This window comes from Narcine bancroftii, chromosome 6, assembly GCF_036971445.1.
Source record: "Narcine bancroftii isolate sNarBan1 chromosome 6, sNarBan1.hap1, whole genome shotgun sequence".
In the NCBI taxonomy this organism is placed as follows: Eukaryota; Metazoa; Chordata; class Chondrichthyes; order Torpediniformes; family Narcinidae; genus Narcine; species Narcine bancroftii.
Window position 1 is genome coordinate 52244635 of NC_091474.1, and position 17205 is coordinate 52261839.

Below are 17205 nucleotides of genomic sequence, written 5' to 3' on the forward strand. Positions count from 1 at the left end.
TAAATGTTTGCCCTCTAAATGTTTGCCCTCTAAATGTTTGCCCTCTAAATGTTTGCCCTCTAAATGTTTGCCCTCTAAATGTTTGCCCTCTAAATGATTGCCCTCTAAATGATTGCCCTCTAAATGATTGCCCTCTAAATGTTTGCCCTCTAAATGTTTGCCCTCTAAATGTTTGCCCTCTAAATGTTTGCCCTCTAAATGTTTGCCCTCTAAATGTTTGCCCTCTAAATGTTTGCCCTCTAAATGTTTGCCCTCTAAATGTTTGCCCTCTAAATGTTTGCCCTCTAAATGTTTGCCCTCTAAATGTTTGCCCTCTAAATGTTTGCCCTCTAAATGTTTGCCCTCTAAATGTTTGCCCTCTAAATGTTTGCCCTCTAAATGTTTGCCCTCTAAATGTTTGCCCTCTAAATGTTTGCCCTCTAAATGTTTGCCCTCTAAATGTTTGCCCTCTAAATGTTTGCCCTCTAAATGTTTGCCCTCTAAATGTTTGCCCTCTAAATGTTTGCCCTCTAAATGTTTGCCCTCTAAATGTTTGCCCTCTAAATGTTTGCCCTCTAAATGTTTGCCCTCTAAATGTTTGCCCTCTAAATGTTTGCCCTCTAAATGTTTGCCCTCTAAATGTTTGCCCTCTAAATGTTTGCCCTCTAAATGTTTGCCCTCTAAATGTTTGCCCTCTAAATGTTTGCCCTCTAAATGTTTGCCCTCTAAATGTTTGCCCTCTAAATGTTTGCCCTCTAAATGTTTGCCCTCTAAATGTTTGCCCTCTAAATGTTTGCCCTCTAAATGTTTGCCCTCTAAATGTTTGCCCTCTAAATGTTTGCCCTCTAAATGTTTGCCCTCTAAATGTTTGCCCTCTAAATGTTTGCCCTCTAAATGTTTGCCCTCTAAATGTTTGCCCTCTAAATGTTTGCCCTCTAAATGTTTGCCCTCTAAATGTTTGCCCTCTAAATGTTTGCCCTCTAAATGTTTGCCCTCTAAATGTTTGCCCTCTAAATGTTTGCCCTCTAAATGTTTGCCCTCTAAATGTTTGCCCTCTAAATGTTTGCCCTCTAAATGTTTGCCCTCTAAATGTTTGCCCTCTAAATGTTTGCCCTCTAAATGTTTGCCCTCTAAATGTTTGCCCTCTAAATGTTTGCCCTCTAAATGTTTGCCCTCTAAATGTTTGCCCTCTAAATGTTTGCCCTCTAAATGTTTGCCCTCTAAATGTTTGCCCTCTAAATGTTTGCCCTCTAAATGTTTGCCCTCTAAATGTTTGCCCTCTAAATGTTTGCCCTCTAAATGTTTGCCCTCTAAATGTTTGCCCTCTAAATGTTTGCCCTCTAAATGTTTGCCCTCTAAATGTTTGCCCTCTAAATGTTTGCCCTCTAAATGTTTGCCCTCTAAATGTTTGCCCTCTAAATGTTTGCCCTCTAAATGTTTGCCCTCTAAATGTTTGCCCTCTAAATGTTTGCCCTCTAAATGTTTGCCCTCTAAATGTTTGCCCTCTAAATGTTTGCCCTCTAAATGTTTGCCCTCTAAATGTTTGCCCTCTAAATGTTTGCCCTCTAAATGTTTGCCCTCTAAATGTTTGCCCTCTAAATGTTTGCCCTCTAAATGTTTGCCCTCTAAATGTTTGCCCTCTAAATGTTTGCCCTCTAAATGTTTGCCCTCTAAATGTTTGCCCTCTAAATGTTTGCCCTCTAAATGTTTGCCCTCTAAATGTTTGCCCTCTAAATGTTTGCCCTCTAAATGTTTGCCCTCTAAATGTTTGCCCTCTAAATGTTTGCCCTCTAAATGTTTGCCCTCTAAATGTTTGCCCTCTAAATGTTTGCCCTCTAAATGTTTGCCCTCTAAATGTTTGCCCTCTAAATGTTTGCCCTCTAAATGTTTGCCCTCTAAATGTTTGCCCTCTAAATGTTTGCCCTCTAAATGTTTGCCCTCTAAATGTTTGCCCTCTAAATGTTTGCCCTCTAAATGTTTGCCCTCTAAATGTTTGCCCTCTAAATGTTTGCCCTCTAACTCTCAGCTCATGTCCCCCTTTCTTAAAGGAAAAAGCCTCTCCATGTCAATTCTATCTATATCCCTAATAATTTTAAACCCCTCTCAACCTTCTACGCTCCAAAGAATAAATATCTAACATTAAACCTTTCCCTATAACTCAGACCCTGTAACCCCAGCAACATTCCAGTAAATCTCTCCAAATTGTTGATATCTTTCCTATACTTTGGTAACCAAAACTGTACATAATAGTCCAAATTTGGCCTCACCAATTCCCTGTACAATTTTAACATAACATCCCAGCTCCTATACTCAAGGCTCTGATTTATAAAGGCCAACATACCATAAGCTTTCTTCACCACCCTATGTGGCTTCACCTTCAGGGAACTATGTCCCATTATTCCTAGGTCTCTCTATTCTACTGCACTCTTCAATGCCCCACCATTCACTATGTGTGTCCTAATTTGATTAGCTCTACCAAAATCTAACACCCCACACTTATCTTCATTAAACTCCATCTGCATCTTTCATCCCACTCTTCTCACTGGCCTAAATCCCTCTACAAGCTTTGAAACCCTTCTTCACTATCCACAGCTCCACCTATTTTAGTATCACTTGCTAATCCAATTTACCGCCCCATCATCCAGATCATTAATGTATATGACAAACAGTAATGGACCCAATACTGAACCCTGAGGCACACCACTAGTCACCGGCTTCCAATCTGGCAAACAGTTATCTACCACTACTCTCTGGCATCTCCCATTCAACCATTGTTGAATCCATTTTACTACTTCATTGTTAATACCTAATGATTGAACCTTCCTAACTAATCTTCCCTGAGGAACCTTACCAAAGGCCTTACTAAAGTCCAAAAATACAACATCCACTGCCTTACCCTCATCAACCTTCCTAGTAACCTCCTCAAAAAAATTCGATAAGGTTTGTCAAACATGATCTTCCCTTCACAAATCCATGCTGACTGTTCCTAATCAAACCCTGTCTATCCAAATATTTATATATACCATCTGTAAGAATACTGACATTAAATTTCCAGGCCTATAATTACTAGATTTACCCATAGCACCTTTTTAAACAATGGAACCACATGAGCCACCCTCTAATTTCCATAACTAATGACATTTAAATATCTCCATGAAAGCCCCTATTATTTCTGCACTAACCTCCCTTGAGGCCCTAGAAAATATCTTGTCAGGACCTGGAGTCTTATTCACCTTTATTTTCCTTAAAAGCGCCAGTACTTCCTCTTCTTTAATCATCGTTGTTTCCACAACTTCCTTACACATTTCCTTTACTTGACACCAATCAATATCTTCTCCTTAATAAATACTGAAGAAATCAAATTATTCAATATTTCTCCCATCTCCTTTGACTCCACGCAGCCATCCCCTCTCATCCTCAATTTTATCCCTCACTATCCTTTTACTCCTCATATATCTAAAGAACCCTTTGGATTTATTTTCCCCTTACTTGACAACACAACCTCTTAGCCTTTCTAATTTCCTTCTTAAGATTCTTTTTACATTCTTTATATTCCTCTCACCTCATTTACTTTATACTGTACACCGCTCTCTTTTCCTGAACCATATTTCCAATAACCCTTGAAAACCAAGGCTCCCTAAAACTTTTAACTTTTCCTTTCATCCTGACAGGAACATATCAAAGTTGTACCCTTAAAATTTCATCTTTCAATGCCCTCCATTTCCCCTCTCCATCCTTCCCATAAAACAATTTATCCCAGTCCACACCTTCCAAATCCATTCTCATCTTCTCAAAATTAGCCAACCAAAAATCTCAACCCTGAGTCCAGATCTATTTTTTTCCATAATTATTTTGAAACCAATAGTAATTGTGCTCCCCAACATGCACCTTCATCACCCGACCGATCTCATTTCCTAATAGCAGACCCAACACTGCGCCTTCTCTAGTTGCTACCTCTATATATTGATGTAGAAAACTATCCTGCACTCATTTAACAAACTCCAAACCATCCAGCCCATTTACAGTACGGGCATCCCAGTCAATGTGTGGAAAGTTAAAATCTCCCGGTACTTACTACAAATATCTGCTATTTCCTTATAAATCTGTTCCTCCAGTTCCCTCTCCACATTAGGTTGTCTGTAATATACCCCCAATCAAGTATTACCATTTCTTTCCCACTCCTTTAGATGAGCCCTCTAATCTATCCTTCCAAAGCACTGTAATACCCCCTCTAACAAGCAGTGAAACACATCCCCCTCTTGTTCCCCCTATTCTGTCACACCTGAAGCAACAAATCCTGGTATGTTTAGTTGCCAATCACACTCCTCCTCCACACTCCTCACTAATAGCTGCCACATCATGATTCCAAGTATCTATCCATACTCGAAGCTCATTAATTTTTCTCACATGCTCCTAGCCTTGAAATAAATACATAGAAGAAAATCTCCTTCTCTTGCTCTCCGTTGATGACTAATTGTGCATACAACTTCTCTGTCTTCAATTTCATCCTTCTCCCCTACATCTATTCTTTCAGTCTGGTTCCCCTCCCCTTCACATCTAGTTTAAACCCAATGGAGCCACACAAACAAACCTACTTGTCAGAATATTGGTTCCTTTCCAGTTGAGAAGTAAATCGTCCCACTGGAACACTTCCCACCTTCCCTGGAATGTTGCCCAATTATCTACAAATCTGAAGCCCTCTCTTTTGCACCACATTTTCAGCCACATGGCTGCACAAACTTTCTATTTCTTACCTCACCTGTGATTGCTACCTGGACGCCTTGTCCTTTAACCTCGCTCCCTAAACACACTCTGCATGACCTTCACACCCTTCCTCCCCACGTCATTGGTCCCCACATGGACCATGACATCTGGCTGTGCTCCCTCCACCCCCTCAGTATACCATAGACTCTATCTATAATATCTCGTATCTGGCACCAGGGAACATATCATAAGAGATATCTGGTCTCCTCCACGGAACCTTCTATCTGAACCTCTATCACAATCCCATGCTTCCTCTTATCCCTTCCCATCTTAGTCATACCAGAGACCTGATCACTACAACTTGTCCCCGGTATGTCGACCCTTTCAACAGAAGCCAAACCAGTGTATTTGTTCTTCAGGGGGACTGCAGAACCCTGCTCTGCCTGTCTTATACATTTCCTACTGACTGTTATCCAATAACCCTCCTCCCAACTCTGAAGAATAACAATCCCTGTAGCTACCATCTATTACCCCCTCAGCCACCCGAATGCTTCTCTAAGCCTGTCCAGCTCCTGCTCCAATTCCTCAATCTGTTCATTTAGGAGCTGAAGCTGGATGCACCTCTCACATATAAAGACCCTGGAATCACTGCCAGTTTCCCCAATCTCCCACGTCATACAAGACTCAGGAACAGACATACATCATTCCCTGAAAGTGGCATCACAGGTGGTTGGGGTTGTAAAGAGAGCTTTTGGCATATTGGCCTTCATAAATCAAAGTACCGAGTATAGGAGCTCGGATGTTATGATAAAGTTATACAAAACATTTGTGAGGACAAATTTCAAGTATTGTGCGTGCAGTTTTGGTCACCAAAATACAGAAAAGATATCAATAAGATAGAAAGAGTGCAGAGAAGATTTACTAGGATGTTGCCTGGACTTCAAGAACTGAGTTACAGGGGAAGGTTAAACAGGTTAGGACTTTATTCTCTGGAGCAGAGAAGAATGAGAGGAGATTTGATAAAGGTATTTTTAATTATGTGGGGGATAGACAGAGTAAATGTAGGTAGGCTTTTCCCACTGAGGGAAGGTGAAATACAAACCAGAGGACATGGGTGAAGCGTGAAAGGGGAAAAGGTTTAGAGGGAACATGAGATGGAACTTTTTCACCCAGAGACAGTTGGGAGTGTGGAACGAGCTGCCAGCTGAAGTGGTGAAGATGGACTCAGTTTTAATTTTTAAAAAGAATTTGGACAGGTCCATGGATTGGAGTGGTATGGAGGGATATGGTCTGTGTGCAGGGCAATGGGACTTGGCAGAATAATAGTTTAGCACTGACTAAAATGGCCAAAAGACCTGTTACTGTGCTGTAATGTTCTGTAGTTCTATGGTGAGCTGAATTTAGTGGGAGGAGCCCCTTATCATATCTTCCCCCATTCCCTGTCCAAAGCCAGGTGATTGCTGAGCAGCCTGTCACAGAGCCTGGGTAGAACAGGAGGCAACGTCCTGTTAATAGACAAAAATCACTACTTGGGGAAGTTTCACGGGCACCCAACCCCACCCACACCAGAGCCTATCTCCTAGACCCACAGAACATTACATGAAAAGCCTGAGGACTTGCTTCCTTTAATGAAGCCCAATTGATCAGCAACCTCTAACTCTATGAGACCTATAGTCTCCTCTGCGTTCTCCACTCATGGGTTCCGTATCTTGGCCAAAAGGAGCGTTGGCTCCACAGAAGGGAAGCAACAGTCTGCCTCAATCCCTTGGGTAAGGTGAGGAAGGGGGATACACTATGGGTGCAATGTCCTATTCATTGTTCCCATCAGAACCAAGCTCCTCGTGAGATTGCCACAGTCCTGGTGAAGAAATGGCTCATACATTGACAATTCCCCCTGTGTCCATGGCATGGCGCTATTCAGCCACCTTTCCAGTGAAAACCACGTTCCTTCTTCACTGTCCGCTGCTCTTGAGGTTTCTGCATGGGGTTGAAGTGAGTAGCAACTTTATATCTGTTTAATTCTCTATGCCAAAGAGCAGAGGAGGGAACCGAGGCAGGAAAATGATATCGGGGTGGATTGCAGCCTGGCAGAATGGGTCTTGGCCAATCTCTCACCCTTGCCTTGATGCAGAAGGTTATTAGTTGGAGGCTTGTTCCAGTCCACTACGCCCCTAATCAGATATATAAGTATTTAGAGAGAGAGGAACTGACTAGGTATAGTGCCTGGCAGGTCATGTTTAATCAATCTTGTAGAGTTTTTCCAGGAGGTAACCAGAAACGTTGATGAAGGACAGGCTATGGATGTTGTCTACATGGATTTTACTAAAGTCTTTGACAAGGTCCCACATGGGAGGTTAGTCAGGAAGGTTCAGTCCCTCAATATTCAGGAAGAGGTAGTAAAATGGATTAGACATTGGCTTTGCAGGAGGAGCCAGAGAGTAGTGGTGAATGATTGCTTCTCAGACTGGAGGCCTGTGACTAGTGGTGTGCCTCAGGGATCGGTGCTGGGACCATTGTCGTTTGTTGTCCATATCAATGATCTGGATAATAGTGATAAATTAGATCAGCAAGTTTGCAGATAACTCTAAGATTGGAGGTGCTGTGGACAGCTTGCAAAGGGATCTGGATCAACAGGAAAAATAGGTTGAAAAAATGGCTGATGGAATTTAATACAGAGTAGTGTGAGGTGTTGCATTTTGGAAGGACAAACCAAGAAAAGATATACATGGTAAATGGTTGGGCATTGAGGAGTGCAGTAGAACAGAGGGATCTGAGAATACAGATATATACTGTAATTCCCTGACGTCCATAAAGGTTAAACAGATTAGGACTTTATTAGCCTGCGGGCCAACTGCGGCCCTCGGGACGATAGTTTGTGGCCCCGTCTTAATATGAAAATTTAATGTTAGTGCGGCCCGCGAGTTTGATATGATTGGCATTTTTCAGTGTTGTGTGCGGAGCTGAACGAACCTACCAATCACGGTGGGGTATATTGCTCTCGGGGGCGGGACATCGGCTGTGCTTATTGCGAACATAAGCATATTTGTGTGCATTTTCTATTTGTCATTATATGCACGCGGCACATGCGCAATTTCCGCGGCCGCTCCCGCTTCACGCGCTTTGGCGTCCAGTCTGAACCCAAAAGTTGTGGCTCGGCTATGCGAGAGGAAGCGCTGCTAGATCTCTAGCAGTAAGAAGTAGGCAGAAGAAGTCATGTTCATAACAGTTTATGTTCAATGTTCCATTCATGTTCAGAAAGTTAAAGGTTAAAGAACTGTTAATACAGACATTTGAATCTGAATAATAATAATTAAATTTCTCCAGTCAGCAACTATATGTGGTTTCTTCAGTCTTCTATATCTGCTGCATTATTATTATTTTCATTTTATTTATTTATTACTGATTGATTTTATTTTTTTTCTTATGAATTGTTAATTTATTTATAAGAGGGAAGATTTGACATACAAAATTCTGATGGGTACAGATAGAGTAAAGACAAGCTGGCTTTAATTCCACTGAGGTTACCTCAGTCAAGAATGAGACGACATGTGTTAAGGGTGAAATGTGAAATGTTTAAAGGGAATATTAGGGGGAGCTTCTTCATGCAGAGAGTGGTGGGAGTGTGGAACGAGCTGTCATCTGAGTTGATGAATGCAGGTTCAATTTTGATGTTTAAGTAAAATTTAGACAGGTTCATGGATGGGAGGGGTATGGAGGGCTATGGACTGGGTGCAGGTCAGTGCGACTGGGCAGAATAATAGGTCAGTGCAGACTAGAAGAGCCAAAAGGGCCTGTTTCTGTGTTGAATTGTTTAATGGTTCAATAGTTCTGGTACTAGATGGGCCCAAGGGCCAATTTATGAGCTGTAAGGTAAATGACAGGAGTCATATAGCAGTTGCTGACTGCAGAGTGCATTTGAACTGCAGGAAGGATGGATGAATTCCAACGTAGTTCGACTGGAGAATATGTAAAGGAATCCCTCATTGAAGTCAGGGAAGGTGGGGGAGAGAAGGGGTAAGGTGTTCATTGCAAGAGACTGTCATTGAGAAACATTGTTAAACTTCTCTGTCAGTGAATATGGTTAGACATGGCCAAAGAATGGGGAACAAATCTTATTCTGATCTTCTGAAGAAGGGACCCAGTTCAGTTTTGGCTTCTATTATAAAATTCTAATTGGCATTGCCATCAGGGGTTGTGGAATACTGGACCAAGGACTTCATCCTGAAAATCTGCAAGGGATTCTGCTGAGAGGAATGAGGGAAAAACTTGGGGAAAAGGGATATTACTGGGAATGAGTGGTTACAACAGCGAGCAAATGCTTGGGAAGTTATTTTGTTTAACCTGGAACTAGGAGGTGAATTAATGATTGATGTCATATTTATCTTAAGATAGTTGGAGATTATATCCAGAGAGAGGTATGGATGAGCATTCTAGATGATCTCAAGGTGAACCTTAGCAAATTTCTTCACACAAAGAGAACATTGCAGAATCCTGTGCCACAAACGTACCAGGTTTCAGGTGAGCTGCTAAAGAATTCAGCACTTTGGTAAGGTGTATTACAAGGCTTTGGAATATAGCATGAGAGTAGAATTAGAGAAGTAGTTTGAGTGAAGAAAAGTGAGATGAGTGCTGGAAGTTCTGGAGTGATAGTCATTGGAGAAATGGAAGAGGGAAACAGGCCCTTCAGCCCATCAGCTCTGCACTCACCATTAAAACTCATTAATATTAATCCTATTCTAACCCATTTTATTCTCCCCTCATTCCCATCAACATCCCCCTTGATTCTATCCCTCATCACCTACAATTTACAGCGGCCGATTAACCTACCCAAACCCACACACCTTTGGGATGCAAAAGGAAACCACAGCATTCGGAGGACACCCAGCTGGTTACCGGGAGAACGTGCAAATTCCACGCAGACAGCGCCCGAGGTCGGGGTTTGACCAAAAGACTTAAGGGCGGAGTGTTTGAGTCCTGTGATGGCAAGTTTGGAACCTTGCTCTAAGCTTTGTTGAACCCCCACCTCGCATTAGTTGGTCCCGACTGAGCAGATCATGAAGACATTAGAAAAGATACTTTGAGAATTAGATAAATGATAATTGTCATTTTTCATTCAAAGACATTTGTATTTATATTGGGCTCTTTACAACTACATAACATCCCAAAACTCAGCACTGCCCCCCTACTAAGTAATAGTTTTAAAAATCTTTACAACTTTAATGCAGCCACAGCAATTTTCCATAAACCGTAATTTGGTAATGACTTTGTTCGAAAGATGCACATTGGCTGTGATGCTACAGACTTCCCAGTTCTCCTAAACATCGTGGGAATAAAAATACTGCAGATGCTGGAAATCTGAAGCAAAAAAAAAAGCACGGGAACTCTGAAATACAAAAAAATGCTGGAAACATTGAGCAGTTCAGGTAGCTTCTGAAGAGAAACAGATGAAGATTTGACCTCGTCAAAAGGCCCTTTGTCAGAACTAGGGAAACTTTAGGCCTGAAACATTGTCTACCCTTACTTCCTATGGATGCTGTGTGACCTGCTGAGTTTCTCCAGAACAAACAAACACGTAATCTACAGACCTTCTGATTTAACTGATCAGATCCTGGCTCAGGTTTAGAATCACAGAACTGTTGCTGACTAAAGACCAGGAACTTACTTCGTCAGCAGGTATTTGAGATCTTGCCACCAGGAGGTTCTGAAGGGCAGGGAGTCGGTGTGATTTTCCACTCCCCCTCGTGAGGGGTTCGGGAGCAGGAACATCAGGAGGAGCATGGCAAGGGCACCAAGACACGGGGTCACCTGTGGGAGCAAACAGATGGAGTGAGCTACTTCAGATATTGATAAAAGGTATAGACAGAGTAAATGCAAGCAGCCTTTTTCCACTGAGGGAGGGTGAGATAAAAATGGGGACATGGGTTAAGGGTGAAAGGGGAAAAGTTTACAGGGAACATTAGAGGGAACTTCTTCCCACAGAGAGTGATGGGAGTGTTGAATGAGCTGCCAGCTGAAGAGGTAAATGCAGGCTCAAATTTGACATTTAAGAAAAAAATTTGGACAGGTAGATGGATGGGAGGGGTATGGAAGGATATGGTCTGGGTGCAGGTCAGTGGGACTAGTCAGAAAAATAGTTTGGCACAGACTAGAAGGGCTGAAGGGCCTGTTTCTTTGTAATGCTCTATGCTTGAATGATCAGAAGCCAAGCCAACACTCTAGGCTTGCAGATCTGAAAGAAAATCTGCTTAATTATTGCAAGATGCTCTCTCACATTTTCAGCCCCAAGGTGGAACGTGACATATCGACAAGCTGAGAGAAACATTTCTGGTTGGAATGCTGCCTGACTTGCCGAGTTTTTCCAGCAGTTCAATGCATAAAAATGCATAGCGATTAGCGCAACCCTATCACAGTGCCCGTGTAGTAACCACAAAGACTAGGCTGAGGGAACGATAGGCTTTAATATGCAGAAGAACCTTGCTGGCCCGGATCTAGGTATAGGAATGGAGAGAAAGGAAAGGTGGGTCGACCTTTATGGCCCAAGACCATGGGGGAGGAGTCATAGGGTATGAGTCATCAGTGGGCATCTCCATATATACAGTAGGCAACAATAACTATATACAATGGAGAAAACATATCACCACAGCCAGTGACCGGGGTTTTAATCCCTGTTTTCGGTAAGGAGTTTGTACATTCTCCCTGTGCTTCCAGGTCCTCCAGTTTCCTCCCACCTTCTAAAGACGTATGCGGTTGGTAGGTTAATGAGTCACATGAGTGTATTTGGGTGCTGTGGGCTCATGGGCGAGGAGGGCCTGTTATCTCTAAATTAAAAATAACTTCAAAATTAAACTCAGCTTCCATAGTAAGTAAAAGGCAGTCAATGTTTCAGACCTGATGAAGGGCTCAGGCCTGAAACGTCGGTTACTCTTTACTTCCTTTGGGTGCTGTGTGACCTGCTGAGTTTCACGAGCACGTGTGTATCCCAGCATCTGCAGAATTCCCTGTTTACCTCCTTCAGCAGTTCACTGGTCCAACTCCCAACGACAAAGGTTTTTCTGAGGAACACGACATGTTTAGCATGAGCTGATGGTGTAAGAATTAGATCATTCTATTGCTCAAGGTCTGAGGGATCTGTGAGATTACAGGAAGCAAAGCAGATAGCAAGAAAGTTCATTATCCAGCTCCTGGGAGGTGCTATCAGGATTGTTCAGTGCAGTGCAAGCATTGAGCTGCTGGAGGGACTCAGGAGGTCAGGTAGCCCCTGTGGGTGGGAATGGGCAGACAGCGTTTCAGGTCGGGACCTTTTGGTAGGAAGAAGTAGATCATGGGAGGAATTAAAAGGGGATGGGGATCTGGGGAGGGACAGAGAGGTGATAGGGCATTGGACAGAAAATGAAGAGATGAGTGGAGATTTCAGATTTATTATCCGAGTACATACATGGCATCACATACCACCCTGAGATCCCTTCTCCTGATAGCGCAAAAAATAAACTGTACACAGTGTTAACATGTAAACAAGTAAAAGAACTGTAAATAGATAACAAATGTAAACAAATTGATTGTCTAATACAGAGAACAAAAGAAAATCAATAAAGTGCACAAGTAAGGGTCCTTAAATGAGTCTTTGATTGAAGTTTGTCGTTGAGGAGTCTGATGGTGGAGGGGTAGCATCTGTTCCTGAACCTGGTAGGCGAGTCTTGTGGCACCGATACTTCTTTCCTGATTGGAGCAATGAGAAAAGAGCGTGTGCTGGGCAGTGTGGGTCCTTGATGATTGCTGCTGTTCTCTGATGGCAGCGTTCCATGTAGATTATCCCAATGGTGGGGAGGGTTTTACCTGTAATGTCCTGGGCTGTATTCGCTACCTTTTGAATGGCTTTGTGCTCAGGGGTATTGGCGGAAGGAGAAACTACTGCAAGGCTGGGGGGAGGGGTGGAAGTTGGATAAAAAAGTAAATTCAGGGGTAAGGTAAACAAGAGATGGAAACAGTGGGATCTGATAGAGTGGGGGGGGGGGGGTGTTACTGAGAGTTACAAAGATCACTACTCATGCCGTTGGTTTAAGGCCCTCCAGAAGGAATATGATGTGCTTTTTTTGGGTTTGCATTTAGCCTCAACCTTGCAATGACAAGGTGGAGAGCACACGTCTGCATGGGAAATGGCAGCTCAGGCACCACCTACAGGAGACACTAGGTCACTGTCTGCACATTGTCTTAATTTTGGTTGAAAGGTTTCATGTGGGCAACCTGAGGTGAACAGCTTGTTTCACAATTCTCCTGGTTTCAATTTCATTTAACTTTAATTGAAATAACAGTCCAGAGCAGGTTTTTACATGCAGTCAACCCATATCAACTTCCCCTCCTTCACTGATCAGTATCCTGTGCCAAGGAGAGTGGTTTCTTGCACAAAGTATACTTGTGATATTTTCTTGTGACACATGGAACAGATATCCACTGGAATAACAGTAAACGCACAGTTACATACCAATAAGTCTTACCCTCAGTGCCCAGTGCCAATCACCAGTCAGTGCCAACATACTCGACCCAAGGATGTAGCCAAGGCCACTATAAGCAGAATAAATATGTCACATTCATTTCCTGCCATCTTCCAATCAAGCCATTCTGTTTCAGAATCTTGTCCACCCAGCTCTCAATTTAACCATCGTCAGATCAATGATGTTTCCAGCCAAGAACTGGATTTGACCTGAATGACTTCATTTGTAAGGAACCTGAAGTGAAGACTGTGCTGATCACTTTGTGATTTACATGTGTGTTCATGAAAGGAGCTTCTAAGCCAATGACGGCAGGCTGGGTGGATGTCACCTGCTCTGGAAAATGTTCATCAGCTGATGGGGCAAATTCTAACTGTGCAATTCCACATATAGTTGGAAATGGTGTCCTTCCTAATCATGAGGACTTAAAGGACAAATAACAATTTTATATAGGCTTGAATGACATGAGTTCATGAAATAATCCAAAGCTATATGATTTGCAAGAGCTATGATAAACATTTTTATTCCTGTGTGTGCTTTTCCATATGTTTAAAATTGTCAAAATAATGGCTTCTGTTGAAATATTTTTAATCACTTCTGTTACAAGTTGTATTAGTGTGGTTATGGATAAATATGTCTTTAAAAGAGATAGATTGTGGGGGATTAGTGTAGATCACGACACAAACAGATGTCTTCACAAAAGACATCTCATTTAAAATGCAAGAGCTTTGCTGAAGCTAGACGTTGAGAATGCTGATCTATTGTGTATGGGGAATAAAGTCCAGGCTCAGAAATACTTATAAGATCTTTCAAAGATTGGGTTTGGAGCCCAATATAAAAAGAGAGAAGTCATATGGTTTTTTACAAGCAGAGAGGAAAAAACAAACAGATTTCTCTTTGAGAGAGAGAGGGGAGAGAGGGGAGAGAGGGGAGAGAGGGGAGAGAGGGGAGAGAGGGGAGAGAGGGGAGAGAGGGGAGAGAGGGGAGAGAGGGGAGAGAGGGGAGAGAGGGGAGAGAGGGGAGAGAGGGGAGAGAGGGGAGAGAGGGGAGAGAGGGGAGAGAGGGGAGAGAGGGGAGAGAGGGGAGAGAGGGGAGAGAGGGGAGAGAGGGGAGAGAGGGGAGAGAGGGGAGAGAGGGGAGAGAGGGGAGAGAGGGGAGAGAGGGGAGAGAGGGGAGAGAGGGGAGAGAGGGGAGAGAGGGGAGAGAGGGGAGAGAGGGGAGAGAGGGGAGAGAGGGGAGAGAGGGGAGAGAGGGGAGAGAGGGGAGAGAGGGGAGAGAGGGGAGAGAGGGGAGAGAGGGGAGAGAGGGGAGAGAGGGGAGAGAGGGGAGAGAGGGGAGAGAGGGGAGAGAGGGGAGAGAGGGGAGAGAGGGGAGAGAGGGGAGAGAGGGGAGAGAGGGGAGAGAGGGGAGAGAGGGGAGAGAGGGGAGAGAGGGGAGAGAGGGGAGAGAGGGGAGAGAGGGGAGAGAGGGGAGAGAGGGGAGAGAGGGGAGAGAGGGGAGAGAGGGGAGAGAGGGGAGAGAGGGGAGAGAGGGGAGAGAGGGGAGAGAGGGGAGAGAGGGGAGAGAGGGGAGAGAGGGGAGAGAGGGGAGAGAGGGGAGAGAGGGGAGAGAGGGGAGAGAGGGGAGAGAGGGGAGAGAGGGGAGAGAGGGGAGAGAGGGGAGAGAGGGGAGAGAGGGGAGAGAGGGGAGAGAGGGGAGAGAGGGGAGAGAGGGGAGAGAGGGGAGAGAGGGGAGAGAGGGGAGAGAGGGGAGAGAGGGGAGAGAGGGGAGAGAGGGGAGAGAGGGGAGAGAGGGGAGAGAGGGGAGAGAGGGGAGAGAGGGGAGAGAGGGGAGAGAGGGGAGAGAGGGGAGAGAGGGGAGAGAGGGGAGAGAGGGGAGAGAGGGGAGAGAGGGGAGAGAGGGGAGAGAGGGGAGAGAGGGGAGAGAGGGGAGAGAGGGGAGAGAGGGGAGAGAGGGGAGAGAGGGGAGAGAGGGGAGAGAGGGGAGAGAGGGGAGAGAGGGGAGAGAGGGGAGAGAGGGGAGAGAGGGGAGAGAGGGGAGAGAGGGGAGAGAGGGGAGAGAGGGGAGAGAGGGGAGAGAGGGGAGAGAGGGGAGAGAGGGGAGAGAGGGGAGAGAGGGGAGAGAGGGGAGAGAGGGGAGAGAGGGGAGAGAGGGGAGAGAGGGGAGAGAGGGGAGAGAGGGGAGAGAGGGGAGAGAGGGGAGAGAGGGGAGAGAGGGGAGAGAGGGGAGAGAGGGGAGAGAGGGGAGAGAGGGGAGAGAGGGGAGAGAGGGGTCAGCTCTACAGTAGAAATTGAGGCTGCAAAATGGCCAGCTGGCAGGCTTGTTGAAAGAGCCCATTTTAAAGATGGGTTGTGAGTTCTCAGTTCAGCCTGTTCAAAACCCTTGTAGTCCTTACAAGAGGAAATGGCTGGCTAGAGTGTTTCTCCTGAAAACAAGAGGAACTCTGTGGTGACCTGGAAGAAGAGGTTATCATTTGGAAAACCCATGATGGGGCAAGTTTCTTTGACAAGACACTGAAGTGACTGATCGAAGGGAAGCAGTTTGTGTTAAGTTAATAGTAATAAGTTAAAGTTTGATTTTTTTTTTATGTTTAAAGAAAATGAAAAGCAACTATTGTTTAAGTAACCATTGTCTTGGTGAATTTCTATTGCTGCTGGGTTTTGGGGTCCTCTGGGCTCATAACACAACCTCAACTTGGTGCTTTGGGTGGCACAGTTGGCAACGCTGTTACAGCGCCAGTGATCGGGACCAGGGTTCAAATCCCATGCTGTCTATAAGGAGTTTGCACACTCTTCCCATGTCTGCATGGGTATAGCCCTGGGGTTCCAGTTTCCTCCCTCCGTTCAAAATATACTGGGTGTTGTAGGTTAATTGGGTGTAATTGGACTGCATGGGCTCGTGGGCTGAAAGGGCCTGTTACCGTGCTGTATGTCTAAATTAAATTAAATTATAAATTAAACAAGAGATTGCATCCTGTGGAGTATTTGTATGCACAAGAAAAGATATTGACTCAATTATACACAAGGAGGAGTGTTCTGAAGATAAAGAGTAAAGCACTGGAAACCAGTCCCATTTCCCCTCAGTTTGTGATGGAAGATCGTGCCAGGTTTGACCTGGGACAACCACTCAGAGGTGTAATGAGTGTCAAAACCATCATCCTCCCAAACAGCCAACAGTGACGTGTCTGGCAATACCAATGATGCTTCTGTGCAAAGGTTCATCTGTCCTTCCATAACCCAAACACAGTGTTGCTGGCAATAAATATTGATGGATTTTGTCGATTCCACCTGGCTGTGTACCAAAGTAAGATCTTTCTCGGAAGACCTGGGGGTCTTATAAAATGGGATTTTCACAGGATCTGGAGTGGTACCATCTGGGAGAACTTGGGGACATGGGTTTTAGACTGTCCAAATATCAAATTCTGTCCATGAAGGTCACTAGGAAGTGTGTAGCGGTTTTGTGGATGTCCGACTCCCAGCTAAATACCACACAATGGAATGTGGAAATGCAGAGTTGCATTCCCCTGGATAAAATCCTATACAATCTAAGGGGGAAACAGGTCACATTCACTAAAGTGAATCAAACTGACTTGAAATATATTGGTGCAGTACTCTTCGAAACAGGGGTATTCAATCCGTCCCAACAATGTGATCAAGGAAGTGGGACACGGCGCAGGCAATGGGTTTATTTCAGTCTCATTTTGAGTTTTTAAATTCTTTTTATTTTAAGATCTTTTTAATGCCTTACCCTTTGTTTCTTAGCCTTTCTGATTGCTTTTTTTTCCTAGGTTTCTGGTGGAGACTTTGACCCCACTGGAATTTGTATCGATGTAATTTAATTGAATGTATTTTCAGTTGTATGAGGATGGGGGGGATAAATACAGACTCTGAATGTTACATGAATGTTAAAAAAGATTCTGTTTCAATTTTATAAGTCTATAAAAATTAAAATAAAATATTCAAAATAAATAAATAGTGATGGGGTGAGATTGGAGCCAGCAGGGTGGAAAACCTTGAAGATGTGAATGTGCTTTTCT

General features: G+C 44.1%; 1 protein-coding gene across 3 annotated transcripts in view; it reads right to left on the reverse strand.

The window, feature by feature from the left end:
• Positions 1-17205, reverse strand: part of LOC138736089 (protein spinster homolog 1-like) — a 374628-nt gene that overhangs the window by 69506 nt on the left and 287917 nt on the right. For all 3 annotated transcript variants that reach the window (XM_069884987.1, XM_069884988.1, XM_069884986.1), the window contains exons 5-6: positions 13176-13242; positions 10346-10488 (exon numbers count right to left, since the gene is read on the reverse strand). In XM_069884987.1, the coding sequence (XP_069741088.1) occupies positions 10346-10488; positions 13176-13242 (210 nt within the window). The remainder of the gene's footprint in view (positions 1-10345; positions 10489-13175; positions 13243-17205) is intronic.